The following is a 22076-nucleotide window of genomic DNA, read 5'->3' on the forward strand; positions in this document are numbered from 1 at the left end:
CCTTTCGTCAACTTCCAGCTAACTTTCGCTTTTCTCCCCCGGCCCCGCGCAGCTCGCCGTTCGCCCCGCTATAGCGCGCCCGGGCGCGGCGCAGCGCGGAGCGGCGCGGAGCAGCGCGGGCCGCCCGGTCTCCGCGCACACGGGGCGGGCGGCGCGTTGGCCGCCGCCGCGGGGAGGGAGAGGGGCTGCAGCCCCGCGCAGCCCCCGGCCCGGCTCCGCGCCCTCCCGCCCGCCCGCCGGGGCGCTGGGACGCGGAAGAAGGGAGAGAAAGGACCTACTTTTGGGCAGTTTTCTCGCCCTCGCCTTGGATCTCATCGTGTCGGCTTGTGGATTCCTCTCCTCCTCCTTGAGCCCAGAAGCAGCTACACACTATCTTCATCTCCCAAGCATTGTCAGTTTGGACACCTTCGCACATGCGCACAGAGCATTCAATCTGACACCCTCACCAGGGCCAAAAAAACTTTCCAATGTATTCATCATCATCAGGGTGGTTTGGCTTTTTTTTTTTTCTTTTTTTGTCCTATCCTCTTCTTCAGACCACTTATCTCTCCCCCCTCCTCTCGCCCAGCACCATCGCAGCCTTCCCCTGATCTGCCCCTTTAAGAAAAATCAGCCCTCTCCGCTCCTAACCCTCCGCACACTGACCTTACACACTGGACAATATTTAAGGATCAAGGTGCCATCATATAAAGAGGTGATTATCATTATATTATTATTATTATTACTACTACTAAATAGCAATGTTGTAGAAAGAGTTTGCTAATGGATGTCATCTTGTAATTGTAAATATACTAGACATGTATTTTATGTTTTATTTTAAAAAATATTTATTTACACTAACTTTTCAATCAGTGTCTGTCTTTATTTCCTGCCTTTTTAGCCTTTTTCCTTTCTTCCCCCCTCGGCTCAAGGGCTTGCATAACTTTTAAAATAACATAATTTACGCTTTGTGTTCTGCCGTCATTTCTCGCGTTTTTACCAAGATATTTCTGCTCGACACCGGCGCTCGAAAGCCTTTACCCTTTCTCCCCCCCGGTTGATTTGTCTGTGTTTGTGAACGTTTTGACCCAGAACGCGAACGCTACGCTCTCGCTCCCCTTCCCGGGGCGGGGGGGTGGGGGGGCGCGGACCAGCCGCTGCCGCTCCCAGGGCCGCTCAGCCCCGCTCCGCGCTGCGGGCCGGGATGCGGCGGGGCCCGGGCCCGGCGCTTTCGCCTCCCCGCCGGGCAGCGGCCGCCGGCCCCGGAGCTCCCGGGGGAACGGCAGGACGGGGAGGGCGGCCGCGGGCAGCCGGTGCCGCTTTTCTCTGCGTTTCAGGTGGAAGGCAGCGCGCTCGGGAAGCGCTCCCGAGGGACGGGGGAAGCGGGGACACCCGAGGAAAGTGGGGAGAGAAAGGAAAAATAAAATTAAAAAAAACAAAAGGACGGAGCGATATCGACGAGCCCCGCAGGACCTGCCCGTCACCCCAAGAGCGAAGGTAGAGAGAGCCCAGGCAAGAACTGCTTTGAAGAAAGGAGCGAAGTGTAAATAGCCCGATGATTGATGTGCTGTCTTTGACTGCGGAGAAAGCACTATTTTAATTCAAGTGGCCAGGTCAGATGGTCACGGAAGAAGGTTGAAAGGTAGGATTTAATGAGATTAATATGGAGAGAGAGAAAGCGCGCGCCTTCATAAACATTCAATAAAATAATCGGGTTAGGGAGAGGGCTCTGCTGTGCGCTTGAGGTGCGAACCCATACCGGGGCTCAGGCAGCAGGAAAATCAGGAGCCCTCTCACTGAAGGGCATTGCAAAAACAAAGCAAAACTTCTGTGGGTGCGTCAGGTCTCTGCTGGAAGCCATTCTGCCAGCTGCACTTTTGCCCTGCAGGTGGAACTGGGGAGGGGGGAAATATTCTTGCTAATTACCGGTTTTCCCCTCCTCAATAAACTCTTTAATTGCAAATGGGAGCAGGGCCCTTTCAGATGCTACCTAGGAGCCAGCGTTAAAGGGAAGGTTGGTGGAGCAGGAGTCCAAATAAAATAAATACGTTTGAAGGGAACTTGCAGCCACGTGTCGCCTAAAATGTTGAAATGGTGCCTGTGAATTCCTTCCTGGAGGACGCGGTAGCACAGGTAGCCGTTTCTCTGCGCGGCGGGCACCCCGAGGTTGGAAAAACAAGCTCTTCTGAGCTTCACCGCTGAAACAGGAGCTCTAATGTTTCCAATTCATTGAAATATTCCTTCCAACGACCTTGGACGCTAGCTGTCTCCTGCATCCCTCCCTCACTGAGCTGCTCATGGGACAGCCAGATTTCAGTTTGAAAATACCATCCCCGGTTACTTTTCCCTATTATTCCAGTGGTTTTCTGGCAGAAGGCACTGGCTGTGCACGGGACGTGCTCAAGCCCCGACCCGAAGCAAGGCTCCGAGACCCCCGGCTAGCGAGGAGAGGGACGCGGTCGCGTCCCCCTTTCCGAGCCGGAAAACAAAGGACGGGAGGGCCCGAGCGAGCGGAGCGGGGACCGGGCACGGCTGCCCGGAGCCGCGGCCGGTGCGCTCCCGCAGCCCTGCTCCGGCACAAGCCTGCCTTTTGTTTTCTTGCCAAAATTTCCTGATTCCCCCTAGGAATAAACTCCTACAGTAACTAAGCATGTACCGACGGACCCGCTCGCAGATATTTTGGGAGATGCAGAACGCTTTCGGTGGGGGTTTTCCTCGACGCTTTAGCTGGCGGTTCTGCAAACGAAGCCACAGAGAAGCGATCGAAAAGTCGTCGTGCGACCCGGCGGCAGCCCGGGCAAGCCGAGGGCTGGGGTTGCTCTCAGTTTGCCTCGGAAATCAGGGTTTTTTTCCTGTGTTTCTCACTCGCTCTGGCCGCGTTACTGGCGGGCCGACGGGAAAGGATCACACCGGGCTGGAGCGCAGCTCCCGCCGGCGGGCACGGCGGCGCCTCAGGCTTGCGCTCCGCTTTTGTGGGGCCGGAAGGTAGCGTTGGAAAGGGGGAAAAAAAAAAACAACCTCATTTTTAGCGGAAGGGGTCGAGGTGTGCTGACGGTGAACTGTGAGGCGTGCGGGAGGGAACACGCTCCAATCCCCGCACCAGCAGGGCCCCTTCCAGCTCCGGGCGCGGGCGGCCGGTTGCGGTTCAGCAGCCGCCCGTCCCCGGGAACAGACTCGCTTCACAGGCTCGTTTCGTTTTAAGGCAAAAATGCTCTGGAGGTGGCACAGTTGGCAGCGAGGGAAGGTAGCCGGGAGGCTCGGGGGACAGCGTGTCCTCTCGGGACCTGGTCTTCCCTCCTGCACCTACAAAGACAGACTCATGGCTGTGAATCCCCATCGGGAATACGCAGAGCTCCCGAGGCTTGGGCACAGCCAATCCCGGGAGCAAGGTGTTGAGCTGGGGGAGAGGAAGAGCCTCGCAGCCCTTCCCAGAGGCCGCGGGGCTCCCGCCGGCACAGCCCGCCCGGCCGGGCGAGCATCCCGCGACTACCGCCGGCTTTTACAGCTTGCACCTGTTTGCGTGTCGCTTCCACGGAGAATGGCAAATTAATTAGTCGGGAGGGAGGGAGAGGGGCCAGGAAGCTTCTCGGCTGCCCCGGGTCAGCCCAGGTGGCTGCCAAGGACCTGGCACATGGAGCCGGCAGCCTCGCACACCCGGAGACACGAGTACTCCACCACTTCGCGCGAGTTTGCAGGGAGTTCTGCTCCCCCAAGGCAAGTTTGGGGCACCCTTGGAGCCAGCTGAAGGGGAAAATTGCTTCCCCGGAGGCGGGCGCTTTTCCGTCGAGTCCAAAAAATTGTCCCCTTCAGGGAAAGGAGCAGCCGTTCCACTTCCCAGCACACGCGTGTCAGTCAGGGCAGCGGGACCCGCCGCGCTCCCGGGCCGGGCCGGGGGCACAGACGAGCCGCCGGTAGTGAAACGCGCCTGTTAAGAGTTTATATCATCCGCCCTTGCTCCTGTTTGCACCTTCATCTCTGCTTCCTCGCCCAGCTAATATACATTTCAACACACAAACTCCGCACCCTGCCACATGCGCTGCAACGGGGACTCGCTCTGTAAAGGGGGGCGCGGGAGGGGCTGTAATTTACGGGTGGGTTGTCTGGCATTTTCACTACAAAGCCCCGTGTTCCCAGGTATTTTATGAAGCCAGTATTGAAAATACACTCCAGGTGAAACTTTGCGTGCGAGTCTCCCTGATCGATTTTGTTCCAAACCAGATGTAAATCGCTGCCCCCCCTCCCGTCGGTTCAGGCTGCGGAGCGGGCACTCGGGCTGGCACCGCGGCGGCGCTGGCGGCCGGGGGAGGGGAAAGGCGTTTTGCAAGTTGTTATGTACAAGTATTTTTGAGCAGTAAAGAAGATTAAAATGGTTGAGATAGTCCGGCTTGTCCGAGAGCTGCCGCACATACAGCGTAACCTCTTCCCCTTCCCAAGGATTTTCGCACAAATTACTTATTGTTTCTGCGCAAATTTGCGGGGAGATTAGACCAAGATTTAATATTTTAAACTACGCAAGATCCCCGTGGCATACGACGGGGCTGCTCTCCGTTAGGGTCAGCGAGCCCCGGACAGATTAGGCGATAAGAATGTCACACGCTTCCCTAGAGATTTTCCCTTTCTAATCTGCCATTAATAAGCGGAGGAAGCACACACACAACCGCCACATTGTAATTAGGGGCTGCCTGAAATCCACGCAAAGAGCAGCTTGCCTTTCATCCCCGCCGCTGCCAAGGAATTTCAACACCTTTCGGTCGCGGGTAAAGCCCCGGGTCCCTGCGTGCTGCAGGCGCAAGGGGGCAGTTAAGGACAGCCGGGTTTAGGACAAGCCCGGGTTTAGGACAAGCCCGGGAGCCCCTCCAAAAAGCCGGCCGGCGGGGAGAACGCGTGTTCGCTTTCACTGCAGAAGCTCTGCTGCCTCTCTGAGCGGCTGGGTCGAGGGAGAAAAAAAAAAAAAAAAAAATATATATATATATATATATATACACATATATATATATATATATATATATATATATATATATATATATATAAAAGGCTGGCTGCAGCCTCCCCGCGGCTCGGAGCCGGAGGCAGCCCGGGCTGGCGAGCCCCCAAGCCGGGTTCACCCCCTGCCTCGCTGGGGTCTCCGGCCGCCCGGGGCCGGTGCCCACAGTTCGACTCAAACGCTCTTTGCACGCAGCTAAATCGTGATTTAGGCTGAGTCCGAGGAGGCGAATCACATACTCAAGAGACCCGAGTGGCTCCTTTCTTAAGAAACCTATTTGCACACTCAAATTTTTACCAGGAAACCTTTGAGAAGCTGCAGAAGAAAGACGACTTCGAGAAAGAAAGAAATGCCCGCATTTTGTACAGGGAAAAAATATAGATATCAAATCACCCTTGCTGGTCCTCTTAGGAATGAAAGACATGGGGGGAGGAGGAACAAGGTTCATATAATTGCAAAGCCCGTGCATGCACGTTACTGTCCTGCAGCTCACTTTCCTGATACTTCAGCTGCGCTGAAATAGGTCTTTACATCAAAATGCGTTTATCCGACTTTTTTCCCCCCTTATTTCTAGGAGAAAACACGGCTCATCTGGCCATGAAAAAATACCGTGTAAATCGCCATTTAAGATTTTTCAAAAAACATGTTCAGCTATAAGAATTCCTTCGAATTCGTTACACCCCGCTCTGCAAGGCTATGCCTTGCCTGTCCAGGGCGAGGTAAAAATGCATGTCCTAAAATAAGAAGTCGTAAAAAGAAAAGCAACATTTACATATGAATATCTAACTTGAACAGTATTATAATTACAATCGTAAAAGATCGTGCACTGTTGTCTTCAAAACGCCAGCCTACGAACAGTTAGTTTTCAGAGGATGTAAACACAGCAGTTTTAATCATGATGGTCTCTTGGAATGAAGGGAAATTAAGGAGTTATAGCAATTTTTTTAGACGTTTGATCAAAATATTTTTGCCCAGAGAACGCTTGCCAAATGAAAGCAAAATGGAAATGATGGGTGCTGCAATTCGGCAAACAGTTCTGTAATGGAAGGAGCCCAAGTCCGCAGTGTCTCAGGGCAGAGGAGGTTTTTGGAGCGGTCCCCTCCTGAGGGAGGTGGCACTGGGAAACAGGTATTAGGCACGTAATTTTCGATCGAACATTTTTCAACTGAAATACAGTATTGTGAAGACACTAAAACGATCTTCATCACTTTTCGTCTCGAAATTACCACCCCCTACTTAAAGGTCGGAGCGAGCTGTAGCATCCAGCGAGACGCGGGGTTTGGCACGTTACCGCACCCGCGGTGTGCGGGCAGCTCAGCGGCATCACCGCAAACCCCTCCTGGCCGAGGAGAGGAAGACCCTGCTCTTCTTCAGCTGCTGCAGAGCCACAGCCAGCGACCCGGGCACCGGCAACCGAGAGCTGGCAACCCCAGAAAAGAGTTCTTTTAATAAAGTTTTACGGGGGAAGATGAGTGTACCGAAAACGGCCCAAATCTCATTTGCGATCCTGCCAAAGATCAGCGCCTTCCCAGCTCGACTACAGCCGGCTCCGGGGGTGATCCCCTCCTGTAATGCTCCCCAAGCCCCCACGGGAGCCCCGGAGGAGCCGCTCCGTCTCCTCCGAGCCCAGAGGCCGCCGGGGGTGCCCCTGTGCTCCCCGGTCCGTGTGTGTAGGGGGTCAGCCCCCGAGGCGCAGCGCGATCGCGATGCTGCCCCGTCCCCAGGCGCTGCCGCCCTCGCCAGCCCGGGGGGCGCAGGGGCTGCCCCGGTCTCCCCCCGCCGCGGGTTGCGCACCCGCTTTGCTTGCGCTACCGATGGCTGCGGCGGAGCTAGCTGTCTAATTATTAGCTATTAATTGAGTTCAAGACCTTTTATGGCTCTGGGAAATGAGGAGTCCGACCACTAATCCCAAGAAGGGTCTGCGCACAGCCAAGAGCTATGAAAAAGCCATCCAGGGCTGGCTGGGCCCGGCCTGACACAATGCCCCTGGGGGCGGGGAAAGCATTAACGAAAAAAATTCATTAGGTGAAAATTATAGAAACTTTAAACCGATGGATTTATTTACGAGATCCCTTTGGGGGCTGCCACTCCAGAGCGGGGGGAGAAAGAGGCAGAGGTGCCAGAGCCCCGCGGCAGTGCCCGGCCGGGGGACAGCGGGGGGACCCCGGGCTGTGCCGGGGGGGACCCCGGCCAAGGTGAGGAGCGGCGGCTCCCGAGATCCCCCCGCATCCCCATCCAGCAGCGGGTTCTTCTCACCGATTCGCTTTCCATAAAGCCTTATCTTTACACGCTTCCACCTTCCAATTAAACTCCCCCAAATTGCCAAAAGCCTTATTTGCATGCAAGGGACCCCGTTCAAAGATGCTAACTTATTGTCTCCTCTCAGAACTTAACATCTCTCTCTTCAGTTCTCACTTGAAAGAAGTTTTAGAACAGTATTCAAAGACTGTCCAAACGAACAAAACCTTCCCCTTCGCTAGGGAGAGAAATCCGGTGTATTCAATAAGAGGGCATATTCTCTGAAGTTTGCAGATTTGGTTTTAAAGGCTGTATTGTTCGTGCCTTGTTCCTGAAACTTTTTTTCCCCTCTCAGAGAGCGGCTCACATGCCTGCAAAGGATTATTAAAATAAAACATCATAGAGCTTCCTCCCCCCTCCTTTTTTCACTGTTTAGAATTACTTTTCTGGAAGAGCTTTCTGAGCATAACCCTCCCACCACAAAGTCATAATTAAGAACACTTTTTACTTTTCCTGTTTGCTGGGGGGGGGGGGAAGAATCAACCCCTTTTCCAAATGCTGGTTTTTCTTTCACCACTAACACAGCTCCGCACTCCAGTAACGCCTGTCTGCCACAAACACACCTGAACATGGGCTTGTTGCTGAATGACTGTTGTTGGTCTACAGCAGAACAAATGAAAGCACTGACACACTCATACTGGGCAAAGCAAGCAGCATCTCTGCAAGCACAAAATAAATGCAGACTGCAATTCTTACTGACTTCTTGGAAGCTGTTTAAAGGTGACAGGATCTCTGCATTCAGCTCCCCCCCCTTTTTCTTTTTAAGATTAAAAGAAGATAATCTGGTAAACTGAGGATGTAGAACTCCTTTTGGGAATGCAATGAACTGCAAAAAGCCAGTGGCAAGCCATTTATGATCAACTCCCTTTTATAAAGGTGCATAATGGAAGCAAACAGGGACCTGACGAGACATGACCATATTTTATTCATTTAATACAAAGCAGCTAAAATAAAAAAAAAAACCAACCAACACTTAAAAACCCCACAGTTCAGAGCATAACTCAAGGGCTGGGGGAAGAAAAACCAAGCTGATGGGGTGTGATGTGATTTTGCCGTGATCTGTCGCAATGCACCGAGCACGAGGGGGACGCGCAGCGCGGGCGCTGCAGGGGGGTCCCGGCCCCCGCCCCCCCAGCCCCTCCCCGGGGACCAGGGCTTTCCCACTGACCTTCAGAGCACCATCAACGTGCCCACAAAGTTATAGAAGTGTGCACAAAGAACTCCTGTCCTCAGGTCTGTGGATCATAACCAGAGATAGGAAAGTCTGTAATAGCACCCTTCAAGCGACCATGTCACCTCCATACATCCCAGTCCAAGGGAAAGCTCTCAGTACCAAAAAGCATCTTTTTCAACTGTAGGGAACCAAGAGTTCATTTAGATTTACCAGTTAATGAAAATTTGCTGTATAAAATAACTGTAAGAACATGTGTTAAAACACAGAAAGAATTCCATCGATTTCCACGAGGTGGATTGTATCCAGGAAGAATGAGTCAACTTCATTCCTTCAGTGAAACTCACTGAACTGCAGAGAATTGCACCAGGCATGGATGTGTATCATCTCCTTCCCCCCTCATTTCATGTATTGTGGTCCAGACAATTATCTCTTCAGTGTTACGGGTCAGACAGAACTAGACAGGAATTTTTCAAAAATATTTTTCCTCGCTGGAAAATGCTACTTTGACAAATAAGTTGTTTCTTTTCATTTTTTACCCCCTAATATCACATCAGTTACGAGTAATTACTCAGCCACTCACACAATACAACACAATCCAGCGCAGGAAAGGATGGCTTAGTTGATAAGACACAGGGAGGAGGAAATAGGAATCTCCTACATATGCACATTCACTGCAGCAATGGTGCTTATTTTACAGGTGGAAGATAAACTAATTCCTTCAAGTGCTTTGGGCTGAAACCTCAGAATACAGTGATGGGAACGATGGGAACTGTCAGAGCCATAGTCTTTGCATTCAGGAATGCAAAGTTCCACACAGACACTCCCTGCACTTGTATTAACACAGAACAAGCACATCAAATGTCTACAAGCAAGATCAGCAGCTTTTCAACCTTCCTGGTAGGGTTTTAGTGCACACATTGGCTATGGGAGAACTCATGGCAATCCCAGCACTTTTGTTGTTAAACAGAGGCTTAGCTAGTGATAAGCTAATTGTCAGAGTTTAAAACCAAACTCCATTTTTAAGAAGTAGTTAGAAAATGAAATGCAAATATATACAAAATATCCAATGGTTTCTATGAATACAAGTGCCCGTCTGCCTCATGACCGCTAGTTTCCAGCCAGCTTTCCAACCAGCACAGCCTTTGCGCTTCTGTATCTACAATTGTACCATTTATAAGGCAGTAGCCCACCTTGCCCATATGCTTTTTCCTACAGTGACTCATATTCCATTGGGTTTATTCCTGTGAAGACTTGTGTTAAAGCAGAGGAAAGAGCAGAACCTTTGGGGAAGGAACGCCGCATTTCAGAAAGCACCAGCCATACTCACCGCTCCCTGTCAAAAAGTCAAAGCACTGATTTATACCCTGTGTAGCAGAAAGGCTTTTGCAACTGGTATAGCATTCAAAGTAAAAAATTCATTTGATACCTGGGTCAAACAAGAGTCTTACTGAATAATAGTGTTTACCCAACATCTAAAAAATAGCCTTCCTAGAGGAATACACTCTATGCTGGAAGAGCCACAAGTACTGTTTCCTGATATATGCCTCCAAATCTTGTATTTCTACTCCAGATTCTTTTAGTACCCTGAAACAGATACATCTTGAGTGCTTGACTACCATGCGGCTGCAGTTCTGCTCCTTCAGTATAAATGAGAGGGGGAAATAGTTTAATTTCTCTGAAGTAAAGTTAAATAGAGTGAACTGAGAAGTTTCTTCAAAAATAATGGAGTGAGATCACCCACACAGTGATTTTAAACAGCTCCAACAAGAGCAGCGCTCGCACTTATCAAGTACACCCTGAGGAACTGGAGGCTTTCTCCCTCCCAGCCACTCGGGTGCATTACAAGGGGACTGCCCATTCATATGGCGAACATTTTCTATAAAATTATTACTAATAGCTTTTAAACTCCACTCTCAAGCAACCCAGAATGTGAATCAATTAAACATCACAAAAGGACTTGACATTTTCAAAGTAATTTGAGTCTTAATTATTTTGTCACAAAGCTCAGCTGAATGAACCATCTAGGCAGTGAAACACTCTATTCCTGAGTATATTGATCACAAAACCTGGGCTGGCGGGGCACAACACGGGTGTAAAGAATTACTGTGCAATAGTGAAACCAGGGAAGTTGCAGCAGGAGATAAAAGTGTCCCCTGACTTCTTTGTGAAAGCTCCGGCGACACCACAGGTGAGCAGCTCCGCACTGGAATCACCTCAGCCTTTCATTTTTACAGCTGGACCTGTTCAGCACAGCCCAACTTTCACCAGAAATGGAAAAACTATCAAAGTCATTCAAAACTCTGCATCCTCATATAAACACAGGAGAGAAAACGAGATTCTCAGTGCTGTCATTCGCTGGTTTTCCATGCAAACCACAGTTTAGTATTTTCCCCCATTAAACACACACAAACTGATCTTGATTGTTTATTTTCTCATCATCCAGGTTGCTGGAAAGCCACATTTCTAACCAATTCACCATTTAGCCGTTTTCTCACTATTCATACAACCATATATTGCACAATTAAATTCATGATGCCTCTCTATTAATAACATCCTAAAATTCGTCATACATACGGTCCCGATCTGGAAAATACTCAGACAACTTTGGGCATATAGACCGTCACAAATTCACAGAAGCAAGAGATGGTCCAATAAAGAGTAACCCAAGCCCAGATTACATCATCACGACTCACAGAACCGCCTGTTCCATGGGTAAACCCAACATTTTTGTCACTAAGTGGCTGCATTTTAGGAAAAAAACCCACATGCAATAAAATAATTTTATTCTAGAAGGATGGGAAAAAAATCTTAACCATGTTTTCATGGGAGAAACAGAGATATAGAATGAGCTTGAAAACTGAAAATCTCTCATGCCCTGATCTATAAATAAAACTACTTGGGATTTTCTTCTGTACTAAATTTAAAGTCAAGTCTTTTCCATAGAGAGTTTTCTTTACAACAAACTATGCCCCAGAAGGACTTTAACGATGGTGTTTCCAACGAGCAGCATGAATGAATTAAACAATAAATGCAGTAAGAGAGCAGCTATATTTTTCTTTAATAGAAGCAGATGACTGTAGTTCAAAACACGGCCGTGTTCTCAGAGGACAACCCTGACAGTTCTCACCCCCACTGCAACACCAGCTTTCCTTCCCCCTGCGCTCCAGGACCTCGGCTCGGGGCAACTTGCCCTCCAGCGTCACAAAAAGCTTGAAGGGGAGCTATCAACCACAACCTCCACATACAAAGTACAAATCGTCCTGCAGGTCCGTCTCTTCTCCTCACAAAAATCCCATTAAGAACCAGCAGCACAGAAACTTCAAAATAATCCACTCAGAGAGACACCAACAAAGTCTCCAGCAATTCATATGAACATATGTGAAATACTGTGATGAAAGCAAGCTCAGAAGAGGTGGCACTCTCCAAGAACAGCAGGCTTTGCTCGTTAGCTTAGTAACAGCCACTAATTGTTTTCATGTGATGCTTCGAATAGATACTCTCACCTTAACACCCCAACCACAGCTGTTACTCAGAACTGCCGAATATGAACCAAGTTCCACCAAGAAACAACAGCATTTCAAACAGAGCAAAGAACAGTAATTCAAGTTTCCCAAATCACTTACTAGCTTGAGTTCCACTTTGCCTTTAATTTTCTTTCAGCCTTAAACTTTCTACCCTTTAGGTTTTCTAGAAAATAAGCTGGTTTTCTCTACTTACAAGTTCTGCGTCTGTTGTTTTCTTCTTCCTCTGCAGTGAGGAGATTTCTCTTGACATATAGGAATTAGGCGTCCACACCGATAACATCGGAACCCATCAGACCTGTAACAAAAGTTGCACTTTCAAGCTGAAGGAAACAGCTTATTTCCCTATAGCAGAGCAGCCCCCAGTCCCGCCGCGGCCTGGTCTCTGGTGGCCGGGCAGCGCACCGAAGCTCACACAGCAGAACTTGCTTTCCACACAGCAACAAAGCTACAAACATCACAAAGATCCTGCTTCAACTAGAGATCATCCAACCCTCTGCTGATGCGCATCACCCAGGAGCCATTTTCTCAGTATAGACTTCACTGACACACAACACAGATGCACAAAACAAGAACACAAAACAGCTTCTATTTTGCTGTTTCAGCTCTGATTCTGCTTCCCATAGCTGCAAACCACCCTTCAGTTCACCACCTCAAGATATGAAGAGCGTACAAACCTCAAAGAAGTGACGGAGATTGCAGGTTCCCAAGCCGGCACAGAGAGGCCTCCACACGCAGCAAAGCCCCCAGCAGAAAATGGCTGCTCTGAGGGAGCGGCTGATGTAGAATTAACCGCCGTGACACAGGTACTCCAATTGAGGTAAGTGGAGCCAGCTGGGTCTAGTTAAGTCCATCAGGTGTCAGGCTGGGCCTTGCTGGGTCTGCAGCATCATCATGGTCAGCTGGGCTGGCCCTGGCCCGTCCCTCTCTGCTGCTGCTCCGGCAGCACCAAACAGGGCGGCTGCTCCCACGTGAGGGGAAGCTCCTGGTGGACGCGCCAGCGGTGGAGAAGGACGAGCTCACAATGCCGATGTGGACGTGTTCTCCGAGCACACTGACTAACTGCGGAGGTTCCCATTGCGCGTTCTAGGAAAATGAGATTTATCGTGTCATGAAGGGACGTAAAACACCCATGTTGAAACAACTCAGCTCACCACGTCTAAAGCCAGACAACTAATGAATTTTCCTGTCAATAATTCCCAGTGATACATAAAGCTCATCCTGTGTCATTCAAGTAACACACCCACTCCCACTTTCATGTGCTCGTGATTACTTGGAAAAGGCAACTATGGCAGCACTGGTGAATATGGAATGGATTTTGTCTCACAGATGAGTTAACTTTTAGGCATCCCAAAGGGTCTACATTTAATGTTCATGACATTTCCAATGCTTAGATTCTTTCATTTGTAGTAACTCTATGTTTCATAAGTATAGAGACTGAACTTCCTCATACACGCTGTGGAAACACGTCAAACATAACTCAATGTCATTTGACTCGCTGATATTTCTATTTCCAGAAGAGAGCAGGAACACTGAAAGAAAAAAAAAGGCAAGTTTTTCCCAGCAAATTCTGATGTATAGGATGTGACATAATGGTGCAAAAACTTTTGGCAAAACCAGGGATTTTAAATTGCTCTGCTCTATTCTGCTGTGGTGGGAGTTTTAATGCAGTGCACTTTGCCTAGAACTGACACAAAAGAACAGACAATCACCTCAAGTGTGTTATGGGGAAGAACAAAACAATTTCCCAGACAAAATTATATGGAGTTCAGCCTGCTGTTTATAGGTTTCAGTGAGCAGAGGGGTTTGATGTAACTGACGCTTTCTGGCTACCAGGGAACCTTGCGAGGACCTGGTGCAGGAGGGAGGCGGCAGTGATGAGGTGGCAGGAACACGCTTTATTTCCCTTTCCACAGAACAATGTGCTGGGCTCTGTGGGTTTCAATGGGCCCGTCGGCGTGGAGCAGGGAACAGCGGCTGCAAAGCTCCCCCAGTCCACCCTCCATGAGCAGGGACATCTGCACCAGCTCAGGTTGCTCAAGCCCCGTCCAGCCTGGCCTGGGATGTCTCAGGGATGGTTCATCTACCACCTCTCTGGGTACCTGGGCCAGGCTCTCACCACCCTCAGGGCAACAATTTCTTACATCCAGACTGAATCTCCCTCCTTTAGTTTAAACCATCACCCCTTGTCCCAGCACTACAGGCCCTGCTAGAAAGTCTGTCCCCATCTTTCTCAGCCCGGAAAGGCCGCAGGGCCTGCAGGTTTGGGCAGTGAGGACATCCTGTGCACGCTGATGCTAACGCCGCCTCCTCCGAAATTCTTGCCTTTTCTCTTTCCTCTCTCTTTTTCTAATGAAATCTTTCCATATTATTAATGGCTAGGGTGGATCCATAGAGTGTGTTCCTTCCAGGATTTTCTTGTTTGCTGTAGTCTTCACATTTTCCAGTTAATTTCCTATTTTCCTGCTCTAAAATCCCTGCCAAAAAAATCCCTGAAGCACACTTGGTATTTGAACAGAAAAAACCCAACATTTGAGAACAGACATTTGATCCAGACTCTTGTAAATCAGTAGCAATTTTCCCCTTAAATCTGAGTGATTTTCATCAGTGGCTGATACTTCCTCAAGGTGAGTTTTTACCTAATTAACTATGCAGATACATTTCAATCACTAAAATGGGGAACGCTGTGTCATACAATTTATGTGAAATTAGCTGTACAAGAGCATTCAGCCAAAATATAAAGACTGGACTTACGATAAGCTATTTAATCGGGTTCATTTAGGAATTAAATTATTAGGAATGAAATTAATGAAATGGGTTTATGCCCAGATATTCTAAATGACACTAGCTTTCATAGCCAAAGAAGAAACAGGTACCCAAGAAAGTGTTCCTCACTGTTGGATGTTCTATTAGACGCAACAGTGGCGGTGTAATCCCCCATGGACAGAATTATTTCGGTATCATGTAATCCCTCACCAGAAAAACTGGAAACATGACAAACTGCACTGATATTAGAGCTCGAGTGCATGATGGTGCCAGTTGGAACGGGTCTGGAGTCGGGGAATTCCTGAGGACATTCGAGGAGAAAAAATTCTGGAGTAATTTCATGGATTATTGTTGGTTTTAATCCCTTCTGTGGTTTCTGAAAGAAAATCCTCACACGTTTAGTTGCTCATGACGTGGACACTTCCCTGTAAACAACAACTGAAAATAAAAGCAGCTGGACATCAGTCAAACTGGTGGAACTACTGTTAAATGACTCAGGCAGCCTGGTACGCGAGACTGGTTATCTCCGTGTATAACACTGGTAATTTGGGGCTGAGCTAGTTCTATTTCTGGGCATGACCCACCATTCGCTTCAGGACAGACCAGCAGGTGATTCTAAGGGACCTTTTGCTCCGAACACCCTCACCCCTCATTTGCTCTGCAGGGACAGACTGTCACCCACAGGAACGTCACCTCTGTCGGTGACACCGCCTCTGAGGATCCAATCAGGCAGAGCAGAATTTGAAGCTATTTTCTCTAGTTGTAAAAGGTTAGATGGGATGAATCCAGGTCTTGGTGACTTGCCGTAGAAAGTCTGTGACAGATCTGGACAAAAGGAATCCCTCCAGGAGGGCAAGCTGGAGGTTATCCAGCTACTCTGGATACGCAGGGATCCATTCTTCTCCTCGTAAAGGAATAATGATCTCACATCAGTAAATGAAAAAACAGTTTTGAAGTAAATCTACTGCACACAGTGGGTTTAAAACAGCGTAGTTGAAATCAGCATCTGGACTATTGTCTCGGATACCTTAAAAGCCCGTGATTTCTTCCTCTAGGGCCATGTGCTTCTAGGAAATATGTATTGCTCTGGCTGAACGACAGCACTTCAGAGACTGTCACTGGACCACCAGCACCGCTTAACAGTTCTGCTGTGTTGTTCTGAGAAATACCGTTTTCTGTAGGAATTTGGGAATGACCCATAGAAACAACTTTGGCAGCGTGTGTATTTCCCTTTGGATTTGTCAGGGTAGGGAAGGATCTGAAGAGCTGAATCTTTCCAAATCTTCTCAGCTCGTCTGCATTACAAGGACTAAGTGGCTCAGCAGCGGTTCCCTGGTCAGGCCGAGGCTCTGCCATTACCAGGGTTACACTTGGTCCAGGATGTCCGGAGAACCGCAGGGAGAGTCATGTTTTCTAACACCGTCAAATTCCCCTCTGTGTTCTTGGTGAGAGAGATTCATTGCACAAACAAGCAGTAAATTCTGCAAGAGCGCGGCACCGAGGGCCAGACAAATTAAGACAGATGTTCTGAACTCGGGCATCGCGAGGATGCGGTTTCGAGCGGCCGGCCGTGTGAAGGCTCTCAGAACATCCTCCCTGCTCAGACACAAGAATGACGCGGACGATGGCATAACGAGACACAATAAATCGAACCCAAGACGATTGTGGCGGGTGGGCTTGCAAACCTGCCGCCGTTCTTGGCGCCTGCAAACCGTGCACGGCCCAGCTGAGCTTCCCAGAGATTCACGCTGCTCGGCACGTTCCCTTTGCACAGTCCTGGAAAGGCAAAGGAGGAAAGTGTGGGCAAGTGCTGGAGGGGCAGGAAGATGATTTGTCAGGAAAGTTGCAGAAGAGGGACATTTCTCATCATGTTACTCTTTGTGTGGCCACAGAGATAAAGAGGAGCAGAGCCGCGGTGCTTTCTGGAGGGCAGCAGCGCTCTCCAGAGCGCCCAGCGACGAGCCGGCTCAGCACCCGAGTGTGAGAATGACTGCGGCTCACAGGGGGAAAGAACAGCTTCCACCACTTCTCTCCCACCAAGAAGACAAGTCTCGAACACGACCGACACCTGTCACATCACAGCACATTTCGCTACTTCCGTACTGTCAATTGTGCTCATGATTTTTCCAACATCAGATTAAAATGATTTTCTTTTTGTTCTGTTCTTCTCGTTCCTTATACTTAAATATCAGACTGTGGACACAGAACAAATCGCCTTCGTGGAAATGGTCATTAAAGACACGGGTAATACACAGGCTTATTGTCCCACGTGCTTTTCCATTTAAAATATTTGCCCTGAGTAAGTGGGAGGTAAAGAACTTATATTTTGTGTTCTTTGTAAAACATAGCTTGCACCCCTGATTTATGCTCCCTGGGACCTGTTCTATGTAAAACATTTAACTAGTTATACTTTAGATAAAAGAAACATCTGAAGCATTGGTTGTATTGGAGTTTCTCATTCTTTTCTCTCATATATCTTCATCAGACAAGTGCAGTCACAGATACAGCACCCTTAGAGCAATCACAGCGTACACACCTGATACCGGGACGCCTGTGAGTGAATTGGTTTTGAACTAATTGAGTAAAGCAAGGCAGTGAAAGCCCATGTAACGTGTTGGTCTGGAAACCGCTGCAGGCCTGGGGATGGAAAGACAATTCATATTTTACGCTGTGAATTTTTTATTAAGGGCTGTTTTTTTATTTTTTATTATTGCATATGAATATTTTACACGTCCGAGTTGAGAACAATGCTTTTTTTGGCTGCCTCTGCACTTTTCATGGTTGTGTACCCTTGCATTGCATAACTGAGAGAGATCCATTTACACACAGGGGGAAAGGGGACTAATGAATCTCAGCAAAACTAACTTTATTGTGTGTGAAAAAAAGCACTCTGAAGTTTTCCAAATAAAAAAACCCATATATACATATATAAAATACTTGCATGGAATGGCTTAATAAAACCAGTGTGTGCATGTAAGTGTAGGTGCTCCGCATCCAGAACGGGCCGCCCATCATCATCCTCCTCAGCCCCATCATCCGCGAGGCCCCTGGCCAGCCTGTGCTCACACAGGACATTTGGATACTAAAGATAATCATTATTTGCCTGGTGTATATCGGAATCCAGCATTTTTATTGTGCACGTGGTAACGGAGGAGAGGGAGAAAGCAAGAGCTCTCAGTTCTCGAGAGCTCACCCCAAAACGGGCAGTTTGGGGTGACCCGTGTGCGTTGCCCCGGCTGACGCTGCTGCAGGAAACTCCATTCACAGGGGCTGCGCAAAGTGCAAAGTGATGAATCGTTTGACATTTAAAAGAAAATAAAGATCTGCTGCTGGACTAAAACTTAAATGAGACTTGGGGAGGGAGGGAAAAAATTACCAGGAGCAGGTTGAGCTTTTTCTGTAATTCCAGCGCAGATTTCACAAATGATTTTGTGTTTCTGATCCCGTGGCCCCGAAGCCCCAGATCTTTGCACTGACACGTGCTCCCAAAGCAAGAGACAGCTTAGAGGACAAGGAACCACAGAACGAAACATGGATGCTTGTGAGTGGGAACTGATGCCTGATATGCCCGAGATCAAACTTTTAATTCCACATTGCATCACTGGTAAATCCAGGAATTAACTCAGGCCTCTCTAATCCCTGCAACCGGTGGATTAACTAGACTAGTGTTGTTTTCCTGAGGCTACAAAAATCCCAGGCATTTCAAATGTGAACTCTCTCTGTATCCACAGAACAGAGAGAGCATAGGTGGAAATACAACAGAGGAAAGGTTCTTGCCATTTATGTTCCATGGCATGAGAGTCAAGGGAATAAGGACCCAAATGATTAAGACTTCATCCCTCTTCAAAGCGAAAGTGAAATATAAATGGAGAAATGGATTTCCAGTGCTCTGTGCGGTGATGGAAGCACAAGGTGACCAAGAGAATGAAGAGGCCGAGATAAAGCCTGGAGTCACGGAACATGTGCCAACTTCTGCTATCGTGCTGTGTGTCCTTGAGCAAAGTCACGTCTGGGAGGCAGATGGAAACCAGGCCAAACCAGCGCTGGGGGTGCCACGTCCCAGTAATAACGCTTTGTTGAATGATTTTTACCCGTGAGGAGCTGCACCAGGTGCTTTGATGTAAAACAACCTTGGTGGCCATGAATCCATCCCGGGTTGCGCCGGGCAGTACCTTGTTGTGCCGGGCTGAAGCTCCGCGGCAGCACACAGAGCCCTGCTAGGTGTCACTCTGCAGACACGGTTGTGTCAGCGCCTGAGGCTGCAGTTATCCTGCTTTTTCCCTTTTCTTTCCTCTTCCTGACAGCAACCGTGAGTTGCACCGTTTGCTCAGCTCCCTCTGCCTTCCCACATGCTGGTTTTTGCATTTTTATTTGCATTAGATTATTGGAGCAGGAGCCTGCACACTTAAGTTACTGCAAATCCCTCCTCATATGGAAGTCAGTGAGCTGTAAAACATTTAAACTGTCTACAGTTGTACCTCATTTGTTTACACATTTCCAGCGGGCTGCTAAAAGGTAACACACTGTAGCAGAAGAAAGATCCAAGACTGCTGATTCTGGTTTCGTAACAGCTCTAGAAGTGCGCTGAATTCGTGCATTCACTGGATGGAGTAACTTACATCTCAACTTTCTGAAGCCTTCGGGCCCAAGTGGAGCAGAAAAGCCACGTGCTTTTCTTTAGACTCTTTTGCTTTCTGCTTCTTTAGACTCTTTTGCTTTCTGATCATGGGGGAAAACGAGGTTCGGTGGGTCTGGCTGTAGCTACTGCTGGAGCCGTCCACAAACGGTCCCCGCTCCCCTGCCCATGTTCTTCGCAACCAGGTCTCTGAGCACTTGTTAACCCTCCGCCCGCGCTGCAGGGCCGGGCGCAGGACCGAACTGAGCTGGATGTGCCCCCGAGCACCTGTACACGGCTTGTGGGAAAGGGAAGGAGCGTCCTGATCCCCCGAGGGCAGCGGGAGGAGGCGGCGGGCGAGTGATCGGTCCCGAGGCAGCAGAGGGCATCCCTGAGTCTGGAGAGCAGCCCCGGCGCCGGGCGCAGGCAGCCACGCACCGAGTCACTAACACAGACCTCAGCCCTGTTCCTGCCTTCCTGCTAGTTTTGAACAAATTCTCAGATACATCTTGAGGTTTTTCTCAAGCAATTTTTGAACACTGTACAAATCCAGCGCTAATTCACAAATCACGATGAGATTGCTACTGCCTGACTGGATGCAGCACATATATCTGCAGTGTGGATAAAGATGATCTCTGTAAACGCATCATTTTCAAGTTGTTTATTTGAACGCGAATTTCATTGCTGAAAATTCACACCTTTGTTATGAATTTCATAGCTGACTCTGGAAATCCAATCAGTTAAGCATTGACACTTGCACTAGTTAAGCTTATTTGGTGGAATTATTTGTCCAAATTAAGCTTGGCAAAGCAGATTTGTTTGGCAATTCAAGCAAATATTTGCAGGATTATTTTGTCTCTTTCCCTCGTTCTTGCTGATGAGGTAGAGGAATAGCACTTTTTTCCCAGGTTTTCCCAAAAGAGAATCAGAGTCAGACAGGGACCAGAGTCTCCATCTTCTCTTAGATGCCCAACATCAAAACATCTGCTCAGGAATCCCCTGTGAATAAACCCAAAGTAAATGCCTTTCGCCTTGTGCTCTCTGATTAATATATTGATTTTGATTAACATTATATTGTTACCTAAATGTAGTCTCACAGAGTCCTTATGCCAGAATAGTAGTGAAATCCCACAGATGGGCAAACAGGCAAAGTTGTATGTGACGGGACACGGCGAAGCACGGGGCAAGGCCACTGACAGCACCGAGATGTTCCCGTCTGAGAGCTCTGCTTCAACAGCCGCATCCACTGATTTTCATGACATGAGCAAGAGCAGAAGTCGAGATCTCGGTGCCGCGGTGAGGGGTCAGTGACGCCCTCAGTTCCTCTATTTCCAACTCCTTCCCCCCGGGAAGTTTTCGGGGATGCCGAGGAGCCGCCCCCACGGGCACCCGGAGCTGGTTTGTTCTCACTTGTTTAAAAGTCTGACAAACTGTTTGCAGTTCCAGCAGGGATCAACACGTTTCTAGAATTAAACCCAACATCTTGGATGGCAAAAACGCTCTGAACAAGGACTCTTTCTTCAACCCAATGCACAAGGGACCTTTCTTTAGTAAGCTATAAAATCACTTACTATAAATCAATTATTTTAGGACTGATTTAACTGCCCTCCAGATGTTCAGATTGGCACTTAAAAAAAAAAATTAGGACTGGATAGTCCTAATGAAATTTCCCAGAGCATTTTCTCTGGAGTACCCGTGGTCCAACCTCGTTACCATCTTCCCTGCTAACCCACATATTCCTAAATGTTGTTCGGCTGGCAAGGACGGATGTGTGCCAATGCACATGGAGCATATCTGATCTTGTGGAGACGATGGCGACGTGAGTTATGTTGGGAAGTTCTGTGCAGAGCTCCTTCAGAAGCTTCTCCGTGAAACCTTGAAAAAGAGTCGATCCGCCTGATAACAGCCCGTTGCTGAGGGTGTTGGATACACTCACAACACTTGGCGATGCTCTGTGGGATCATCCTCCCAACCTTTGGGATTTCTGCCTCTGAGGGCACAAAAAGCTCAGAATAGCTCGTCTCCTGCCTTTACAGCCCTGGAAATAACCCGGGGGTGCTGGCACAGCACCGGGAAATGTCCTGGGTGCCCCGGTCCAAGCGGCTGCGCGGGGCTGCGCTCCCCCGTGCAGCTGCACCGGCAGCGCCGCGTCCTCCGGGACGGCCGTGCGGAGCTCCTTGATTCAGGGCTAGTGCTTGGAAGGGAAACAGGGTGTTTCTTACTTCCCAGATAAATTACAGCAGAGAATCAATGGATTTTTTCAGACCCTGAGGCACAGAGGAGGGTCGGTTACAGTAATTGCATTTGCATTGATTTATATTTGGATTCTGTTTGGGGTTTTGCTGGGTTTCTAAAGGAAACACTTTTAATGAGTTAAAAAATAACATGAGAGCTAGTTTTGGAATATAAACCGCAGATATCTCAAAGACCTCAGGGGGAAGAGTGTCCCCACAGAGGAGGTAACGCTGCTCCCACCCAGGCACAGTCAGTGGGGCTGTTCCTGCGTCCCTGTGATCTGTGCACACCTGGAAACTGCACAGGGGAAAGGAGACGATGACAACAACATCCTCCCGACCAGCGGTCCTTGTGCTCTGTGTCCATACAGCGCAGAGCAATTCCTCCCCAGCCTGACTCTGTATCCCAGGCCGCCGACAAAGCGACCTGCCCGTGGACCGGCAGCCGCGCAGCGTCTTCCCCCCGTCCTTCCCTTTGCCGCTCAGCACTTCGCTCAGAACAACA

At 48.9% G+C, this 22076-nt stretch overlaps 1 protein-coding gene and 1 long non-coding RNA gene across 4 annotated transcripts in view; one reads left to right on the forward strand and one right to left on the reverse strand.

Annotated features, from left to right (window-relative positions):
• The window catches only part of PRDM16 (PR/SET domain 16), a 223021-nt gene extending 222604 nt beyond the window's left edge, over positions 1 to 417 (reverse strand). For all 3 annotated transcript variants that reach the window (XM_065037840.1, XM_065037841.1, XM_065037838.1), the window contains exon 1: positions 279 to 417. In XM_065037840.1, coding sequence (XP_064893912.1) covers positions 279 to 315 — 37 coding nt within the window. In that variant the 5' untranslated portion in view covers positions 316 to 417. The remainder of the gene's footprint in view (positions 1 to 278) is intronic.
• Positions 418 to 436: 19 nt separating this feature from the next.
• Positions 437 to 1657, forward strand: LOC110355812 (uncharacterized). The gene is made up of 2 exons (XR_002408749.2): positions 437 to 694; positions 1317 to 1657. It is a non-coding gene; the product is annotated as an uncharacterized LOC110355812 (long non-coding RNA).
• Positions 1658 to 22076: the final 20419 nt, after the last annotated feature.

Source organism: Columba livia, chromosome 21, assembly GCF_036013475.1.
Source record: "Columba livia isolate bColLiv1 breed racing homer chromosome 21, bColLiv1.pat.W.v2, whole genome shotgun sequence".
Classification (NCBI taxonomy): Eukaryota; Metazoa; Chordata; class Aves; order Columbiformes; family Columbidae; genus Columba; species Columba livia.